Here is a 21,509-nt window from a genome sequence, read left to right as displayed (position 1 = left end):
ATGCATAACTAGGCACCAAGGGGAACCTACATATGAAATTGGAGAAAGATCCAATCAGTACTTTCTCAGAAATAGCGATAACAATCTTCTATGGTCAAAATCCAAGATGGCTGCCTGTCGGCCATGTTGTTTTCCGATCAGTCCCAAAATGCGATATGCATTACTAGGCACCAAGGGGAACCTACATATGAAATTTGAGAACGATCCCTTCAGTACTTTCTCAGAAATAGTGATAACAAACTTCAATGGTCAAAATCCAAGATGACTGCATGACGGCCATCTTGTTTTCTGATCGGTCCCAAAATGTGATATGCATAACAAGGCACCAAGGGGAACCTACATATGAAATTTGAGAAAGATCCCTTCAGTACTTTCTCAGAAAGAGCAATAACAAACTTTAATGGTCAAAATCCAAGATGGCTGCCTGTCGGCCATGTTGTTTTTCGATCTGTCCCAAAATGCAATATGCATAACTAGGCACCATGGGAAACCTACATATAAAATTTGAGAAAGATCCCTTCAGTACTTTCTCAGAAATAGCGATAACAAACTTCAATGGTCAAAATCCAAGATGGCTGCCCGTCGGCCATGTTGTTTTCCAATCGGTCCCAAAATGCAATATGCATATCTAGGCACCAAGGGAAACCCACATATGAAATTTGAGAAAGATCCCTTAAGTACTTTCTCAGAAATAGCAAAAACAAACTTCAATGGTCAAAATCCAAGATGGCTGCCCGTCGGCCATGTTGTTTTCCGATCGGTCCCAAAATGCAATATGCATAACTAGGCACCAAGGGAAACCTACATATGAAATTTGAGAAAGATCCCTTCAGTACTTTCTTAGAAATAGCGATAACAAACTCCAATGGTCAAAATCCAAGATGGCTGCCTGTCGGCCATGTTGTTTTCCGATCGGTCGCAAAATGTAATATGCATAACTAGGCACCAAGGGGAACCTACATATGAAATTTGAGAAAGATCCCTTCAGCTCTTTCTCAGAAATAGCGATAACAAACTTCAATGGTCAAAATCCAAGATGGCTGCCTGTCGGCCATGTTGTTTTCCGATCGGTCCCAAAATGCAATATGCATTACTAGGCACCAAGGGGAACCTACATATGAAATTTGAGAAAGATCCCTTAAGTACTTTCTCAGAAATAGCAAAAACAAACTTCAATGGTCAAAATCCAAGATGGCTGCCCGTCGGCCATGTTGTTTTCCGATCGGTCCCAAAATGCAATATGCATAACTAGGCACCAAGGGAAACCTACATATGAAATTTGAGAAAGATCCCTTCAGTACTTTCTTAGAAATAGCGATAACAAACTCCAATGGTCAAAATCCAAGATGGCTGCCTGTCGGCCATGTTGTTTTCCGATCGGTCCCAAAATGCAATATGCATAACTAGGCACCGAGGGGAACCTACATATGAAATTTGAGAAAGATCCCTTCAGCTCTTTCTCAGAAATAGCGATAACAAACTTCAATGGTCAAAATCCAAGATGGCTGCCTGTCGGCCATGTTGTTTTCCGATCGGTCCCAAAATGCAATATGCATAACTAGGCACCAAGGGGAACCTACATATGAAATTTGAGAAAGATCCCTTCAGCTCTTTCTCAGAAATAGCGATAACAAACTTCAATGGTCAAAATCCAAGATGGCTGCCTGTCGGCCATGTTGTTTTCCGATCGGTCCCAAAATGCAATATGCATAACTAGGCACCGAGGGGAACCTACATATGAAATTTGAGAAAGATCCCTTCAGCTCTTTCTCAGAAATAGCGATAACAAACTTCAATGGTCAAAATCCAAGATGGCTGCCTGTCGGCCATGTTGTTTTCCGATCGGTCCCAAAATGCAATATGCATAACTAGGCACCAAGGGGAACCTACATATGAAATTTGAGAAAGATCCCTTCAGCTCTTTCTCAGAAATAGCGATAACAAACTTCAATGGTCAAAATCCAAGATGGCTGCCTGTCGGCCATGTTGTTTTCCGATCGGTCCCAAAATGCAATATGCATAACTAGGCACCAAGGGGAACCTACATATGAAATTTGAGAAAGATCCCTTCAGCTCTTTCTCAGAAATAGCGATAACAAACTTCAATGGTCAAAATCCAAGATGGCTGCCTGTCGGCCATGTTGTTTTCCGATCGGTCCCAAAATGCAATATGCATAACTAGACATCAAGGGGAACCTACATATGAAATTTGAGAAAGATCCCTTCAGTACTTTCTGAGGATAAGCGATAACAAGAATTGTTTACGGACGGACGGACGGACGGAGGGACGGACGGACGGACGGACGACGGACCACGGACGCAGGGCGATTTGAATAGCCCACCATCTGATGATGGTGGGCTAAAAATCAGGTATTCTCCAATGTCTGCCTTTATTTTTTTAAACATTTGATAATATGAAATTTATTCTCTTAATTTGTACACAAAATAACAAATATACTTTTTAAAATCAAATCCCACTCATATTGGCTTTAGAAAAGAGTGACTGACACTACTGGCTTACTCTACTATAGGATTGTCAGATTGTGGTGACACACTAGTACTGATGACTAGTAACTGGACTGATGACTAGTGACTGGACTGGTGCCTTGTGACTGGTAACTGGACTAGTGACTGGTAACTGGACTGGTGCCTTGTGACTGGTAACTGGACTAGTGACTGGTAACTGGACTGGTGCCTTGTGACTGGTAACTGGACTGGTGCCTTGTGACTAGTTACTGGACTGATGACTGGTAACTGGACTGGTGCCTTGTGACTAGTTACTGGACTGATGACTGGTAACTGGACTGGTGCCTTGTGACTGGTAACTGGACTGGTGCCTTGTGACTGGTAACTGGACTGGTGCCTTGTGACTGGTAACTGGACTGGTGCCTTGTGACTGGACTGATGACTGGTAACTGGACTGGTGACTAGTAACTGGACTAGTGACTGGTAACTGGACTGATGACTGGTAACTGGACTGGTGCCTAGCAACTGGTAACTGAACTGGTGACAATGTTGGTAATTGGACTGGTGACTGATCATGACATACTGTTGAATGGTGACATACTGGTCACTGGTGGCTTTTCTGGTGACTAGTGGCTGACTGATGGCCGAGTCCATGTGTACATTTGACTGAAAAGTGAAAGTGGTAAATTTGTTTCAAACAATATCTTTCTACATTTATCTGTAAAATGAGGACACTTAATCATTATCAAGTAATAGTTTTCAATGGACTTAGTTTACAATTAAAATAATCTATTGAATGATCTATTTTTGAGGAGAGATAACAAAGCTGCACATTGAATGGTCTTAGCTGAATCAATATTTGTCAATAAAACTTAATAAACAACTACACTTACACAAACAAACTAAAATAAACAAAACTATAGCTTACTTAGTTGATAGCAGATTTGACTGGTTGGCTACTGGACTGATCGATTGATGACTGACTTAATGCCGGACTCACTGTCTACATTTGACTGTAATAGAATAGAAGAACAAATATATACTGCACATTTAAACAAAGGGACTAAAATGAACACAATGGTCAAGGGACAGGACATAACAAGTGAAACTTAGGAAACACACAGTGTCAGCTAGGACACAACATGAACCTCCACAAAAACTGGAGGTGAAATCAGGTGCTCCGGAAGGGTAAGCATTTCCTGCTCCGCATGTGGCACCCATCATGATTTTTATGGAGGTTCATGTTGTGTCCTGTCGCTGTATGTTTCTTTGTTTGTTTTTTCTTGTCCCTTGACTATTGAGTTCATGTCCTTTTTTGGGGGGTTTAGACCTATGGTATGTATATTTGTTATTCTACTTCAACAGAATCAATGAGCACTTTAAATGTTATGTCCATTTAATAGGTTGTGCTTCATGGTATTTGGGACCTTTGCTAATAGTGCTTCTTACGTCATCGTTTTCAATGATAGAAAGGTCTCCTGAATATTATATTATTTTCTTGAACATCTTTATTGTAAGATATTTTCAAATGTGTATAAACAGTCACATGGTGTCTCTATGATAAATACAGTAATGTAGAACTGTGTTCACATTAACAAATAAACTTACTGCACTGGTGGCTGTGTACACTACTGGAGAGGTGGCTCACTGCAGTGGTGACTGACTGGATAGGCGACTGGCTGACTGGAGTGACAAAATTTACCCATCAACTGACTTATATCCCAAAATTATAGGTGACCATTCATAAGGTCTACCTTTACATCAACCTCTATGGTGTTTTGCTTCACATTATTGTACTTCACTTTGTACTTTATACATGTAATTATGCACCAATAAGCTGTTATTCAAGCTTCATTTCTTACCTCAATTATCTCCATCTAAACAAATGAAGGCCATAATGTTTACTTTAACTGTAACATAATGTTAAATATTACCTAAATATCTATAAACTTCAGGGAACCTTTGTCCAAGTCTTGCTGCAAATTTGATACTGTGCTGGAAGCTGCCTCCCCCTCATATGCAACTTCATAAACAGCTTTCCTGTCACCATCTTTTCCCTGAAGTGAATTGAGAGACATTTACAAGAGATTTCTCTAAGAACAAATAATTCACATGCAGGACAAAAATAACAAAAAAATCAAGAGTATTTACATTATAAACATCTAAAAAGCAAACACACAGAGAATACATTTTAATTGTATATACACCAAAAACTTGTATAAACTGAACACCTGTATAAACCGGTCACAAGCCCATAATATAATAAGACTGCAAGAAATATCACTACAAACTAATAATAATGCATAAAAAATTAAAACAAATTTCATGCATCTTTTACGTCCACTGCTTCTTGTTGATAAAGTGGGTTCTGGAACTGTGGAATTAGAAATGAAACATTTTCTCATTATATCATTTTACTGGAATAAAAACAGAAAATTGCCCTTATTCACGTAAAAACAGCATTTTTCCTCGTCTACACCTGCCCATTAATGTTACGTTTACAATATTTAGTACGAAGGGGAGGGGGAAGCTAGAGTTTAACGTCCAGTAAACCACTTATGGTTATGTAAGGACATGACAGTTTTAATGGTGGACCAAGCCGGAGTACATAGGAGATAACCATCGATGTACGTTACCCTAACACTGAATACAAAAAGATGTACGCACCTAAACATTGGACATCAAGCCCAAAACCACTTTCCTCCTAGCAATCAAATTGAGAAAGTAGCAAAAGAAAAAGACCTAGGGGTGACCTTTGACAATTGAAATTTAGTCAACATGTTAGCCAAACAGTCAGTAAATCAAATAGTATTCTGGGTCTAATTTTTAGAAATTTTCTGTACATGAACACAATCATGTTTCTAACACTATATAAAACCTGATTCGACCAAATTTAGAATATGCAACACAAGTCTGGTAACTAAGGACAGACCAAATAGTGATTGAAAATGTCCAACGACAAGCTACAAAAAGAGTACACTCCATAAAAGACCTGCCATATCACCAAAGACTAAAAAAGCTTGGGCTACCAACACTAGAATACAGACGTAAACGCAATGATGTTGTTGAAGTTTACAAAATACTCAACAATATAGACATATATATTGGATAAAAACATGCTTTTCACGATGGCACAAACTAACACCAGAGGACATTAAAAAAACTATATAAAAACCAGAGCAGAACGACAGTCACACAGGGAATTTTTAGTCGACGAGTGGTGGATTCGTGGAGTTTAATCCCCAGTTCAGTAGTAGAAGCCCCCACTCTAAATGTTTCTAAAAATGGTCTAAATAACCACATTGGCACAAAGTACCTTTTAAGTTTTACCCAAGTTTTTTATGATGGGCAACAGGATAAAAGTGAGTTATTCCTACAAGATGCGTCAGAATTAGCTGATATCAGCTAACCAGTGACGTAGAAGAAGAGGTATCAGGTATCATCAGGTAAACATACATATATGTACACAGGATTTCATTGGGTAGATCAGTCATCTGTATATAGAGTATGATATATAAGTGTCACCAGTAAAAGAAAATCCTTAATTATGGCAATTATCTAATCTATACAAATACATCAACAGTATCCATGTGGTCACACGGCACCTTTAAGCTGTAGTAGTACACGCATGTTGTACGTGTTGTCGTACTGCACATACATAAAGGGGCCAAATAGGGTAAATTGTATGATGGACTTTACGAATAACAATAGTTGTATGAATATTATCAATGTTTCAGTTTGAACTATATTGGATTTTGTATATTTCTCTTAAAAACTTGTAGCTAATAAACCGAAAGAATCGGTTCCTGCCATATTAAAAAAGATTTATATCCTATAATACACCCTTGTGAAATCAACAACTTACCTGTCAAAATTGTCGTTTTATAACACATGAATCTTACCTGAGATCATGTTGTTGAAAAATCTTCAACGCGATTGCGTCCCTCATCAATGCATAATAAGCTCATAACTGTAATGAAATGTCACACTATCCGTTACTTCGTCATTAGAGTCCAATTATCACAAAAACACACTTTCAATTAAAATTTACCAACGAAGATACATAAATCCGGAAGTAAGTAAATCGGTTGGCCCCCTACGCTATCGGAAATAGAAATATATTTATTATCGTCAAATTGATTATGTGGTGTTATTAAACGTAAAGTTATGATAAATAAAAATACAGAAAACATATTAAAATAATTAATGGCAGACAATATATACTTACATGCGAAATTTGATATCGGAGGTTCCTGTGCGCATTAATATTTTCATAACATAAACGGCATGATGGCGGCATGAAGTGAAAGTAGAAAGAATGACAGCGACAAAAACGTAATTATAAGTTATAAACATATATTGATTGCAATGTGTTTGCAGTATTTAATGTGCCAACGTGTTAATCTTGGTGTGTGCTTATTTTTAAAGTCCGATTTCATACAGATTTTTAGCGATATCATTTTTGCCTTCGATGCACGTGTTGGAACCCGAATGGCTGTTTTCGTGTAAATGGTTCGAAAGTGAAATTCACAAACACGCATAAGAGACCAAAAACTTAATAAAAAACGGTAAATACGTGTAGCTATATAATGAAATAACACATTCCATGGCAATGTCCCTCTCGTATGTATTTTATTATTATGAATTTGTGACAGTTCGGACAACCGACAAAAGTTATTTTTTATTGTTTCAAAAGTTATTTTTTATTAAAAGTCGAAGTCCAGCACCTTTCTAGTATGTTTTGTTACAAACATGGAAAAAATGGATGCATTCTGTTCAGTAATATGTTTGTTTGAAAAAAATTGTTTCAGTATCAACAACATGGTGAGAGGTAGGTCCAATAGTCCTTAAGTGACCTATTCTAATCCCCTTTTGTCCGTCGTCGTGCGTCGTCCGTCGTGCGTCGTGCGTCGTCCGTCGTGCGTCGTGCGTCGTGCGTCGTCCGTCCAGAGACCTATATACTAGTATATAGGTCTCTGGTCCGTCCGTAATCAATTTACATTTTCGACTTCTTCTCCAAAACCCCTAATTAACCAAAATTGTAAATTATGTGGTCTCCAACCCCCAGGGGCCTCGGGGGCGAGGCTAAAAAGGGTCAAATTGGCTAAAACTTCAAAAATCTTCTTCTCTACTCTCAGATATGGTGGAATCAAACACTCTTCATAGATGGAAGGGTCTTAAGGTGCTTTACCAAAATTGCAAATTTCAGGACCCAGGGGTCTCACGTTTGCCCCTGGGGAGGGGGTAAACTTTACTATAGTTTATATAGGGAAATCACATTTTTGACTTTTATTATGGAAGCGTTTACGCCTGCCATATTACAATCACCTACGAGTTGTGACGTCACAATCTCTCACTTTCATTTTCGTTATATTTCCTTTCACAGTTCATTTTGTAGTTTCTTTCGGTTCATATATGATGTAGTTGAACTATATATACATTTATGAAAACTATCACGACTACAAATAAAGTGCTATTACATGAAAAAAGGTATATTCAGTATAAATTTCTCTTCGGCGGAAGCCCGGAATTTGAGACCTCTGGTGGTAATTTCTGTAACTAGGGGTAATGATTCGCTTATTAGTCCAAGTATGAGGCACGTCATTGTAGTCCGTCATTCAAAGTAGATGTGCACAGAAATGTATTAACTATGCTGATAATGTTGTGAACATTTCAGGAACTATTTTGAATAAACAATAAGAATAATGTCTTGTAAATATCTACACCTGCATCGATTTTTGCAAATCTATATCGAAAATACTGATTGAAGGGAGATAACTGCGATATTCTGACGTTACCTTACAGAGGACACTTGTTTAACTACTAGGAATAAAGACGGCATAACAACCCAAGCGCAAACAAATTTCCGATTTTCATAAAACCCTCCAGGTTTTGGCTAACAACATTTCTTTTGTTTACAACTTGGTAGTTTGTTCACGAGATTTTATGAGATTTGGTCCGATATTTAGCGATCACGTGTTTCGTCTGTTTATGTTTATATCGACCCCCCATATATTTTATACATACATTATTATTGTAACGTGTCCCTGTGAACTGATCGAAGTCCCTGTGTTTCAAATCTATGAATCGGCAGACCTACGTGATGGCGTGATGGAATTCGATCGTTTATTTTTCAAAACTAAGAAAACTGGCACATATCTGTCGTGGTGGTCATTTGTGCTGTACCTTCCCCGACAGAGACAATATACAGAATCTGGATTTTTTGTGATAAGGTTTACTGCAGTAGCTACTCGCACTCGTAATATATATGAAAATGCTAAATTATTATTGAACCAGCTTGTCTTATTTATATATTATTCAGCTCACGATTCAATGCAACCTTTTCAAATGTTTTCATGTAATATATATATATACATTTGTATGCACCAAGCTGTGAAATGTTTGTATTACATAGAATATTTAAACAATACAAAGTAATTGTAGATTAACAAAATGTATACCAATTGCATTTTAACGTACTAGTACAACTTTTTGTTGTTTTCATGTAATATAACTTTTTGTTGTTTTCATGTAATCTATATTTGTATTTGAAATTTCATTAAAAATGTTTGATTTTCATGTCACGAACAAATCCCTTAAAATGATCATCAATCTCCTTATTGGTCTCCAGAAAGTGTGAAAATAAATGAAACTTTTTTGTCAATAATTCTATTCATTATGAATTCATGTATAACCATTTAGGTTTTTTCCAATGTTGACCTTTAAAACTATATATATATACAAGCAACAATCTGTGGGATGTCAAATATGGAAGGCTATAGCTGTTTCAGGATAAATTCCCAAAAATGCTTATAAGTACTGTTTCTTATCACTGATCACATATATTGGGTTTTTGACTATTATGTGTTATTGCTACTTAAGTGTGAATTTTTTCGGCTTCAGTGATAATGTATTTCTTTGTACTTATGTGCAACAGACATCGCGAGAGTTTAATTCTCCTACATATAATATTGACTCCTACAAAAAGAAGTTGAGTGATCATGATTGGTTGACTACGAGAGGCATTTTATCAAATCTCATATTTACCATACTGATTGCTCATGATCATATTTCATCCGGCCTAGTAAACTCTAGAAAAAACATCTTAATTTATGAAAGTAGCTAACTCCTTTAATGTATGTGTAAAAATTAAGTATATATATATATCGTACAAAACATCAAACTTCTAATATGGTAGAAATGAAACATACATTTAGGCTGACTGCCTGATAATATAATACAATTTGTACAGAGTTTACAATCCTTTGACATTCAGCTCATAATATACACCATTATAATTTGATCTGTCGTCATGTGTCGGTCTTCTTCTTAAGACCAAGATATCGCAGAATGGTGTACAAAAGGTTCTTAAGCTGTTTTATCAAAATTGTTAATTTCATGGCCCCCTATGTGTCGCATTCTCCCTGGGGAGAGGATACATTTTGCTATAGTTTATATAGAAAACTCATCACACATATTTTAGCATAATTTGTTTCATTTTCATTGGAAATTGGTTAGCACGTGGTTAGGGCAAACTTTTCTCAATGACATATTGTCAGAGAATGTCAAGGCCAACGACTTGTTATGGGTTTGAATGTCAAAAATAAAAATCTTATATTGATTTTTTTTTTTCATTTCATATGAAAGAATATAGTCCACTGAAACAGAATGTGCATATTTTATTGTCATCAGATAAAAATATGGCAGAAAGATATGGCACTTGGAAAAGAATCATAAAGCTATTTTCTCCAGCCAAAATTAAAAAATAATCCAAAATTGCAGAATAAAGGTTTCTGCTCTTTTATCTATAATATACACATGAAGGCTTGATGTTTGGCGCATCGATAACGTATGGCTGGCTACAAATGTTATACTTATATTTGACCTTGACCTTCATTCAAGGTCATGGGGGTCAAATGATCAAGAAAATTCAAAGTTCTTTCAAATTATTAATTTGGGTCACATTTTAAAGAATCAGCCCTTTTAAAGGTGTGTGCAATGCATCAAGGTCAAATAATCAAAATGACCAGATATGGCACTTTTAAAAAGAAATTCCTACCAAAATTAAAAAATGACCCAAAACTGCACATACACACGAAGGCTGGATACATGTAAGATGTGTGACTGGCTACAAATATTGAGTTTATCTCTCTGACCTTGACCTTCATTCACATTTTAAAGAACCGGCTCTTATGAAGGTGTGTGCGAAGTTTCAAAGGCAAATTATTAAAAATGATGCAGACATGCCCTTTAAAGAATGTTTTCTTGCCAAAATCAAAAATTATCCATAAATTGCAATTCAATTGTTGGCTCAAAAGGGGTCAATTTGGCTCAATTGACGGAAATAACTTCTTCTCTGAAACTAAGCAATCGATATAGCTCATACTTGACTGGTAGCATCCTTTTGGGTAGGGATTCAAAATTGTAAAAATGGTGGGGTTGACCCCCGGGGGGCAGGGTCAAAAGGGGTCAATTGGTTTCTCTGAAACTAAGTTATGGATATAACTCACATTGGTGTGGTAGCAATCCCTATGGGGTTGTACGCAAAGTCAATTTCATTTCATGGATTGATTGCACAATTTGGTATAAAACCTACATTCGTATGGTAGCATGGTTATGGGTGGGTATTCAAAATTGTACGAATGTTGGGGTTAACCTCCCGGGGGCTGAAGGATGGGACCAAAATAGGTCAATTTCGCTAAATTGACATTTTAAGAATAACAATAAACCAATGTACATGTACCCATATAAAATGCTTATGATATATTGACAAATAAACTTAAGCATCATTATTGTTTCATATCTCATAAAACCAGGTGAGCGATACAGGCCCTCTGGGCCTCTTGTTTTATCTGTGAAACCATTCAGATCCCAACTCCATAAGGCTGTATCTCCATTTGCCCACTTTTTAAAATCACAATATGGGGAAAATGTTGTGATAGGGATTATAGTCTATTTCAGAGTAGTTCACCTTGTTTTTACCTGTGATTTACCTGGGATTTTCACCAGTGTTACCTGTGCTACATGGCTCATACCTATAAGGAACTATAACATATAAGTAGCTACATGTATAATTTTATGCAGTACTTTATATAGGAAAAAATACACATTGATTACAGTATTATTATTTTGTTGTTATTTATGATGCGCAATGTACCTGTTTATAAGTATTTATATTTAAATATACAGTACTTTATATGAAAAAATAATAATATTGCATATAAAGATAGAGAGATATATCTTTTTTCTGAAATGTTACGTAAATTGTATTATATTATGCAAGTGTAATGAAAAAATGCAATATGTTACTGCTAATGTATTACTAGTGCTTAATGTATAATGTGCTATATATGTTTGTAAATATGGTATGTATCTAATGCTTATGTATAATGTTTGTGGATATGTTAACTATCTAATGTGTGTTCTTTCTTATATATATATGCTTGTAAATATGATGTGTGTATGATGAAATTCACGGATAAATGATAAAATAAAAAAAACTATAACTTAGTGTTATTTTCTCCACTTCTCAGGTACATAAATATACCTCTCTTTTTGCCCACTTTTTAGCACAGGTAAATCATACAGGTAAACACAGGTAAAATTATTATGGAACTGACTATAATTGGTTTTCCATTGTTCTCCTAAGTATACACTTTTCTTTGTTCTAAAAAAAGTGGGCAAATGGAGAACACACCCTCCATAATCTTGCTGGACAACAAGAGATGAACACAATCCTGATGTAAAAATAGGCCCAGGGTTCTTTCCCCACCCCAAGGGCCTTATACAATCAAATTGAATTGATATCAAATATGAAAGTTTTCTTCAATACTTTGCATGTAAAACGCTGTATATTTATATACAGTACCTATATAGCTACTAGGCTATTATCTACATCTTGGTGCTAAATTAAAAAGCTACAAATCACAAATCACAGTTTATTGTGAATATTGCCATTGGATCTATTAAAATAGATGGAATTGATATCTAATTTTGAAATAATTGTCCTTAAAAATGAGGTCTTTGTTGAAAAAAAAGTGTAATAACTTTTAAAAGCTGTCAATCTAATTTTGATATTATTCTAAGATCAAAATAGAAAGGAATAAACAATTTTGTTTACAAGATATTGAAAGACATTGCACACTTTCAACAAAAAAAGTAGCAGACACTCCCTGTATTTTCAATACATATCGTGTATTGTTATAACTTATCGAAATGCATATCATATTGTTTCGACATTTCTAATACCCAGGCCTATAAAATATAAGTTTGTTTTAAACACATAAATGCAAATTTTGAACTACTTAAGTATAAAAGATGGTTTAAAGTATGAATGTTAATGACATGTACCTAAGTAGAAGTTGATTTGAAAAAAAATTAAAATGTTTGACTTTTTAAGTAAAGGTTTGATTGAAATAAGAAATGTTTAACTACTTTTAGAAGTAGGTTTGCAACTTTTAAGATGGTTAAAACCATTATTTACATCGAAACAGTCTAAACCATTACATTCATCAGGACTGTGAAAACCATTATGTCCAGTTGGTTTGACACACTTAAGTGGAAATGTTTAGTCATGTTGATATCAGTTTAATTTGTATTCTTGCTTTATTTCAAATATCTCCTTTTACATCTGACTAACGCCTCCTACAGTACTTTCAGTACTTTGATTTGTTTTATTTCTATTGGAATTCATTCTAATTTGGTAAACATTGTCAGCATGGGATGACAATTTGATGGCATGCACATGTTGGCCCTGACTGACCCCCAGGGGCTGATGGGCGGGGCTAAAAATGGTCAAATTGGCTGAAATTTCAAAAATCTTCTTCTCAGGACCGAAATAAGGTAGAATCAAATACTCTTCATAGTTGGAAGGGTCTTAAGGTTCTTTACTAAAATTTATTAATTTAATGACCCTGGGGTCTCAAGTTTGCCCCTGGGGAGGGGTTAAATTTTACTATAGTTTATATAGGGAAATTACATTTTTGACTGATTTGTTGGATTTCTATTGGAATTCATTCTAACTTGGTTAACATTTTCAGCATGGGATGAAAGTTTGATAATATGCACATGTTGGCCCTGACTGACCCCTGGGGGCTGATGGGCTGGGCCAAAAAGGGTAAATTAAATTAACTGAAATATTTCAAATCTCAGGTGACCGTTAAGGCCCATGGGCCTCTTGTTAAGTTGTAAAAGCATCCTGCAGCCATCTTGAAATCTCATATTAAAAGTATGTTTAATTATTATCCTTTTTGGATGTTTCCCCAAGTTTCACTTGTACATTCACTTTTCATTTGTTTATAATTAATGTCAAATTTTTGGACAGATGAGAGGAACATATTTTGTCAATACAACAGACAATTTAAGATTTTACAATCCGGTGTGTGCCTTTACGAATCCTTTGGGATTTCGACAATCTTAATGTATCAATTATTTGGTGGTAATTTCAGACTGCGATTCAATTTTCTGCTTAATCATCAATTCATGAGCAAATGTTTGATTTTGTTATAATTATTGCTAGTTAAACATCTATTTAATATGTGATTGGTTGATTATTGTTAATAAAATATAAATTTTATACATGCATGTATTGTAATTTGTCAATGTCATGGACAATTATTGTTAATAAAATATAAATTTTAAGGTAATTTGTCGATTTCATGGCAGTTAAACAAAACCTTTTCTAACCCTGGTGCACTGTACAGTGTTATAACTTTAAAATCCTTCTCTTGTGCGGACTAATGTATTTTGATCCAATTTCTTTAGTAACATATACTTGATTGAAAGGGACTGGATCAAACGGTGTGGTCTCCCTTAGGCTTCGAAGATAGAGAAGTTAGTAGGACAATCAATGGTGATATAGTAAACAAGACACAAGGTCATTGACACACTAGTTTATAGCCACCTCCAGCTAGCTAAGTTCTGAGGGTAGAGTAATGCCCACATTATCGTAGCGGACTCTTAAAGTCAGTGACACACTTTAAGTTTATAGCCACCTCCAGCTAGCTAGGTTCTGAGGGAAGAGTAATGCCCACATTATCAAAGCGGACGTTAATTTCTGTCGTCAGTTACGGCATTAAGCTTAATTTGGCTAATTAATTAGGTATATACTTGTGGCGATATATGCAAAATTTGATTACTTCACTTTACATTTCTTTGAAAGTTTGTTTAAGTTTGAGCTGATGAATGTTTATATGCTGTGTGCACGGTGTTTACCGTAGCTTTTCCCCTTAATTTTTAATCATCAAGTATTTGGTAATTTTAAGCAAAGTTTTCATTTTCATACATCGATTTTGGGACCTCCTGGACATCGTTTTAGGTCAATTATTTTTGTGCGCAAAATATATAGGTTTTTCAAGAATTTTCAGCCCCAAAAATTACACTGGTGCATAAATTACACTGGGTTTTCTGGTAATTCATTTCAATTCCTTCTGTGCAGATTAAAGAAATATTGTCCAAATTTGATATAGAGCATTTTGGATAAAGGGAAAGCTCATTTGGGTGGATATAACTATAATTAAGATAGCATATCACCAAGTGTTTGCTCAGGGAGAAAGGGGGATAGACTAATGCCCCTAGGGACGGATGGACAGGGTGCAATAATTAAAACTAATCATGATGTCATATCACCAAGTGTTTTCTAAGAAATCATTTTTGCAAATCAGGAAAGCAAATGTTACATTTTCAATTTTAACTATAAATAAGAACATTTTCCATGATTTAAATAATCTTTAAATAACTGATACAGAGCCTTGTAAGATAGTGTGGTAAACAGTTTTATCTTCCAAAAAGGAAAAATTTTGAAAACAAGAATTATTCTGCATTATCATGAGCGACTATATACAACATGGTGCAAAACCTGGTACCCTGTTCGCACTTTGCTTGCAGGACGTAAAAATAATACAAACTTTTTGATATGTAACAAATTTCAGTTTATTTTTTTTTTCCACTTCAAAAAGTAAAACGTTAATTTTCTTCTTGACATAAAGATGAAAAAAATCAGATAACACATATTGCAGTACATGTTTTGAAATATGAATCAATTCGAAAATAAATGTGAGTACAGATTCAGATATACATTTTATATTAATGCCCAAACTGATTGATCCTTTGAAAATTTTACCTTCTGTAGCTTTTTCACACTTTACTGAGTAGTTAATTAACAGTGATTAATTTACGGACAAGGAATATTTAGGGATAAAAATCAAATAATGAAATGTGTTATGACAACATAACATTGGAGACCCACAATTTATTCAGCCAAGATAAAACAAGTGTTCAATGGCACTGAATCAACAGTCAACAAGTTGTTACTACAAATATAAAAATAACCCTACCACTACATGGTATAGTCCTACTGTCTAGACTGAACTAACTGATACTACACTACACAAAATGTCGTCCATAACACTTAAATATTGTAGGTATAGAAAAATTTAAAAATTTGGAAGACAACTAACATACATATATCTTTATCTTATATCACCATTAAGCCAAAGGTTATGTTCAAAATCACCAGCAGTAATATTTATTTCTGTATAAATAGCAAATATTTCCAGCAGCAAGAGTATGTATGTATATTTAGTATCAATTTAGATCACATCAGCAGTAATATGTATGTAAATTGTATCAACAGTTGCATATTTCACGAAACATTTCACCAGTGATAAATGTTATTTGTTAAACCGACTTGTCAATAGTAATCAAAATATACAAACACAAATAGAATGTGTGAAGTTCCCGAACGGTATACCAATGTACAAACTTACCAAACGGTATACCAATGTACAAACTTACCAAACGGTATACCAATGTACAAACTTACCGAACGGTTCACCAATGTACAAACTTACCGAACGGTTCACCAATGTACAAACTTACCGAACGGTATAGCAATGTACAAACTTACCGAACGGTATACCAATGTACAAACTTACTGAACGGTATACCACTGTACAAACATACCGAACGGTATACCAATGTACAAACTTACCGAACTGTATACCAATGTACAAACTTACCGAACGGTATACCACTGTACAAACTTACCGAACGGTTCACCAATACACAATTTCTTGAACGGTATACCAATGTACAAACTTACTGAACGGTATACCAATGTACAATTTCTTGAACAGTATACCAATGTACAAACTAACCGAACGGTATACCAATGTACACAGTTCCTGAAAGGTACATGTATACCAATGCAATCATCAATTGATGTATTGGGACAACTGAAAACTACAGTTTATAAAATATCACATTTTGTATAAAACATCACACTGTATCTTGGATACTGTAAATGGCGACATATGAAATATTTCATGTTTTAGTTTAAAATGATAGAAATCACAGATGTCTAGGATCAATGCTGTCAAAGTCAGGCTTGTAAAGGGGAGTAAAGTGATGTTTTTAAAAACATGTAAATTAAATTTTGATTGGTCTAATAGGATATTTCAAAACAGAAATGTATTTCAGTTGTAAATTCTTTCATTCATGATGTACGGTGTCTCTATATTTATCTTTCTAATTGTTTCATAAAATTACATCACATTGATTTTACATTTTCTAAATAACACCACATTATGTAAATTACACCACATAGGTTTTACATTATGTAAATTACACCGCATTGATTTTACATTATGTAAATTACACCACATAGGTTTTACATTATGTAAATTACACCGCATTGATTTTACATTATGTAAATTACACCACGTAGGTTTTACATTATGTAAATTACACCGCATTGATTTTACATTATGTAAATTACACCGCATTGATTTTACATTATGTAAATTACACCGCATTGATTTTACATTATGTAAATTACACCGCATTGATTTTACATTATGTAAATTACACAGCATTGATTTTACATTATGTAAATTACACCACATATGTTTTACATTATGTAAATTCATACATGTCATTATTTTGTATAATGCAACTATTACATCCATTTGAACTTGTACAAGAAGAAACAATTAAGTGACTGTAGAGTTAAAATACTATTGAAACTATCTTTAATGTAAAATTGTATCAGTTGAAATACATATTAATGAGAAATAGAGAAAAAAAGACTATCTTAATCTATTTAAACTAAATTATTGAAACATTTACATGTACATACAAGTTTCAAAAATTCTTTCGTCCAACACTTTCATTCTACAGCTGTGTAAGATATTGACAAGTTCCACAGCTGTCTGTCTTAAGTTCCATAACTGATAGACCTCAGTCTAAAGTTCCACAACTCTGATAGACCTCAGTCTAAATATCCACAACTCTGATAGACCTCAGACTAAATATCCACAACTCTGATAGACCTCAGTCTAAAGTTCCACAACTCTGATAGACCTCAGTCAAAAGTTCTATAACTCTGATAGACCTCAGTCTAAATATCCACAACTCTGATAGACCTCGGACTAAAGATCCACAGCTCTGATAGACCTCAGACTAAAGATCCACAACTCTGATAGACCTCAGTCTAAAGTTCCACAACTCTGATAGACCTCAGTCTAAATATCCACAACTCTGATAGACCTAGGACTAAAGATCCACAACTCTGATAGACCTCAGACTAAAGATCCACAACTCTGATAGACCTCAGACTAAAGATCCACAAACAACTCTGATAGACCTCAGACTAAAGATCCACAACTCTGATAGACCTCAGACTAAAGTTCCACAACTCTGATAGACCTCAGTCTAAAGTTCCACAACTCTGATAGACCTCTGTCTAAAGTTCCACAACTTTGATAGACCTCAGTCTAAAGTTCCACAACTCTGATAGACCTCTGTCTAAAGTTACACAACTCTGATAGACCTCAGTCTAAATATCCACAACTCTGACAGACCTCAGACTAAAGTTCCACAACTCTGATAGACCTCAGTCTAAATATCCACAACTCTGATAGACCTCAGACTAAAGATCCACAACTCTGATAGACCTCAGTCTAAATATCCACAACTCTGATAGACCTCAGACTAAAGATCCACAACTCTGATAGACCTCAGTCTAAATATCCACAACTCTGATAGACCTCAGTCTAGAGATCCACAACTCTGATAGACCTCAGTCTAAAAGTCCACAACTCTGACAGACCTCAGTCTAAAGTTCCACAACTCTGATAGACCTCTGTCTAAAGTTACACAAGTCTGATAGACCTCAGTCTAAATATCCACAACTCTGACAGACCTCAGACTAAAGTTCCACAACTCTGATAGACCTCAGTCTAAATATCCACAACTCTGATAGACCTCAGACTAAAGATCCACAACTCTGATAGACCTCAGTCTAAATATCCACAACTCTGATAGACCTCAGTCTAAAAGTCCACAACTCTGACAGACCTCAGTCTAAAGTTCCACAACTCTGATAGACCTCAGTCTAAAGTTCCACAACTCTGATAGAATCAGACTAAAGTTCCACAACTCTGATAGAATCAGACTAAAGTTCCACAACTCTGATAGACCTCAGACTAAAGTTCCACAACTCTGATAGACCTCAGACTCAAGATCAACAACTCTGATAGACCTCAGTCTAGAGATCCACAACTCTGATAGACCTCAGTCTACAGGTCCACAACTCTGATAGACCTCAGTCTAAAGTTCCACAACTCTGATAGACCTCAGTCAACAGGTCCACAACTCTGATAGACCTCAGACTAAAGTTCCACAACTCTGATAGACCTCAGTCTATTAACATCCACATCTCTGATAGACTTTGGTCTAGAGATCCACAACTTTGATAGACCACAGTCCACAAGTTCCACAACTTTGATATCATGTACTTATCAACTTGACAAGCACCTAGCAATAAAAGGCTCATCCATGTACAATGTACATGTAGCAATAAGCAGATCTTTCCTATGAAAATATTAATCCTAGCTGAAATCTTTGTCAAAGACCTGCTTTTCAGGTAATCACAGACATGGCTGCCATCAATGTAAGAAAGGCAACGTCACAAAGTATTATTGCTTAGATTAAAATCTCGGTGGTATTAACACTTTTTGACACAGATTAAATGTACATCCATCATTATGTCCTCAAAGTTCAGCAGTACAACCAACGGTATAGAGGTGGTCTTCAGGTGGTCGTCAGGCATCCATTATCTCTGTATGGACGAATATCAGCGCTTGAGGAAGCTGGTCGCAGGTCTTGTTAAACAGAGGGAAGTGACGATACCCTGAAAATGGAGTAAACATTAGTATAATGAATGATCATTGGGACATGATATAATTATAATAGTTGTGGCATTATATAATTATGATAGTTGTGGCATGATATAATTATGATAGTTGTGGCATGATATAATTATGATAGTTGTGGCATGATATAATTATGATAGTTGTGGCATGATATAATTATGATAGTTGTGGCATGATATAATTATGATAGTTGTGGCATGATATAATTATGATAGTTGTGGCATTATATAATTATGATAGTTGTGGCATTATATAATTATGATAGTTGTGGCATTATATAATTATGATAGTTGTGGCATGATATAATTATGATAGTTGTGGCATGATATAATTATGATAGTTATGACATGATATAATTATGATAGTCGTGGCATTATATAATTATGATAGTTACGACATGATATAATTATGATAGTTGTGGCATTATATAATTATGATAGTTACGACATGATATAATTATGATAGTTATGGCATTATATAATTATGATAGTTATGACATTATATAATTATGATAGTTGTGGCATGATATAATTATGATAGTTGTGGCATTATATAATTATGATAGTTACGACATGATATAATTATGATAGTTATGACATGATATAATTATGATAGTTATGACATTATATAATTATGATAGTTGTGGCATGACTCTTTGTTCAAACTTATGCTTTTACGACATAATCAATATAATTTTGGCTCTATCAATTATGAAGGCACTTCACAAATATTATTGCTTGATTAAATATGTGGTCATTATAACTTTTTACACAGATATAAATGTATACATCATCATTATGCTCAGTTAGCATTACAAAATTATGATAGTTGTGGTGATATCATTTGATGGGTTGTGCATCATTATCTGATGTATGACGAATATCATCTTGGGAAGTGGTGGCTTTTAAACATGATAGTTGACGAAATTATAACGTGAATTATTTATATAGTTACACATAATAATTAGATAGTATGGCATTATATAATTATGATAGTTATGACATTATATAATTATGATAGTTGTGGCATGATATAATTATGATAGTTGTGGCATGATATAATTATGATAGTTACGACATGATATAATTATGATAGTTATGACATGATATAATTATGATAGTTATGACATTATATAATTATGATAGTTGTGGCATGATATAATTATGATAGTTGTGGCATGATATAATTATGATAGTTATGACATGATATAATTATGATAGTTGTGGCATGATATAATTATGATAGTTATGACATGATATAATTATGATAGTCGTGGCATTATATAATTATGATAGTTGTGGCATGATATAATTATGATAGTTGTGGCATGATATAATTATGATAGTTATGACATGATATAATTATGATAGTCGTGGCATTATATAATTATGATAGTTACGACATGATATAATTATGATAGTTGTGGCATTATATAATTATGATAGTTACGACATGATATAATTATGATAGTTATGGCATTATATAATTATGATAGTTGTGGCATGATATAATTATGATAGTTGTGGCATGATATAATTATGATAATGACAGTTGTGGCATTATATAATTATGATAATGACAGTTGTGGCATTATATTAATTATGATAATGACAGTTGTGGCATTATATTAATTATGATAATGACAGTTGTGGCATGATTACAATTACAAAATGACAGTTGTGGCATGATATGATTAAGATTATGACAGTTGTGACATTATATTAATTATGATATTGACAGTTGTGGCATGATATTAATTATGATTATGACAGTTGTGGCATTATATGATTATGATAATGACAATTGTGGCATGATGTTGATTATGATATT

The 21,509-nt window shown here is 34.6% G+C and overlaps 1 protein-coding gene and 1 long non-coding RNA gene across 9 annotated transcripts in view; both read right to left on the bottom strand.

The window, feature by feature from the left end:
* Window positions 1-2,893: 2,893 nt before the first annotated feature.
* On the bottom strand, window positions 2,894-6,546 carry LOC117336438. The gene is made up of 5 exons (XR_004534624.1): window positions 6,369-6,546; window positions 4,401-4,523; window positions 4,075-4,149; window positions 3,395-3,479; window positions 2,894-3,132 (listed from the first exon to the last, which is right to left on the bottom strand). It is a non-coding gene; the product is annotated as an uncharacterized LOC117336438 (long non-coding RNA).
* A 10,926-nt stretch (window positions 6,547-17,472) lies between these two features.
* Window positions 17,473-21,509, bottom strand: part of LOC117336869 (1-phosphatidylinositol 4,5-bisphosphate phosphodiesterase eta-2-like) — a 90,460-nt gene continuing 86,423 nt past the window's right edge. For 6 of the 8 annotated variants that reach the window (XM_033897601.1, XM_033897603.1, XM_033897602.1 and 3 more), the window contains one exon: window positions 17,473-19,657. In XM_033897601.1, coding sequence (XP_033753492.1) covers window positions 19,569-19,657 — 89 coding nt within the window. In that variant the 3' untranslated portion in view covers window positions 17,473-19,568. The remainder of the gene's footprint in view (window positions 19,658-21,509) is intronic. The other 2 variants (XR_004534693.1, XR_004534694.1) reach the window with 2 other exon arrangements.

The sequence above is a fragment of the Pecten maximus genome, chromosome 10 (assembly GCF_902652985.1).
Source record: "Pecten maximus chromosome 10, xPecMax1.1, whole genome shotgun sequence".
In the NCBI taxonomy this organism is placed as follows: domain Eukaryota; kingdom Metazoa; phylum Mollusca; class Bivalvia; order Pectinida; family Pectinidae; genus Pecten; species Pecten maximus.
This window is presented reverse-complemented; position numbering and strand designations above follow the sequence as displayed.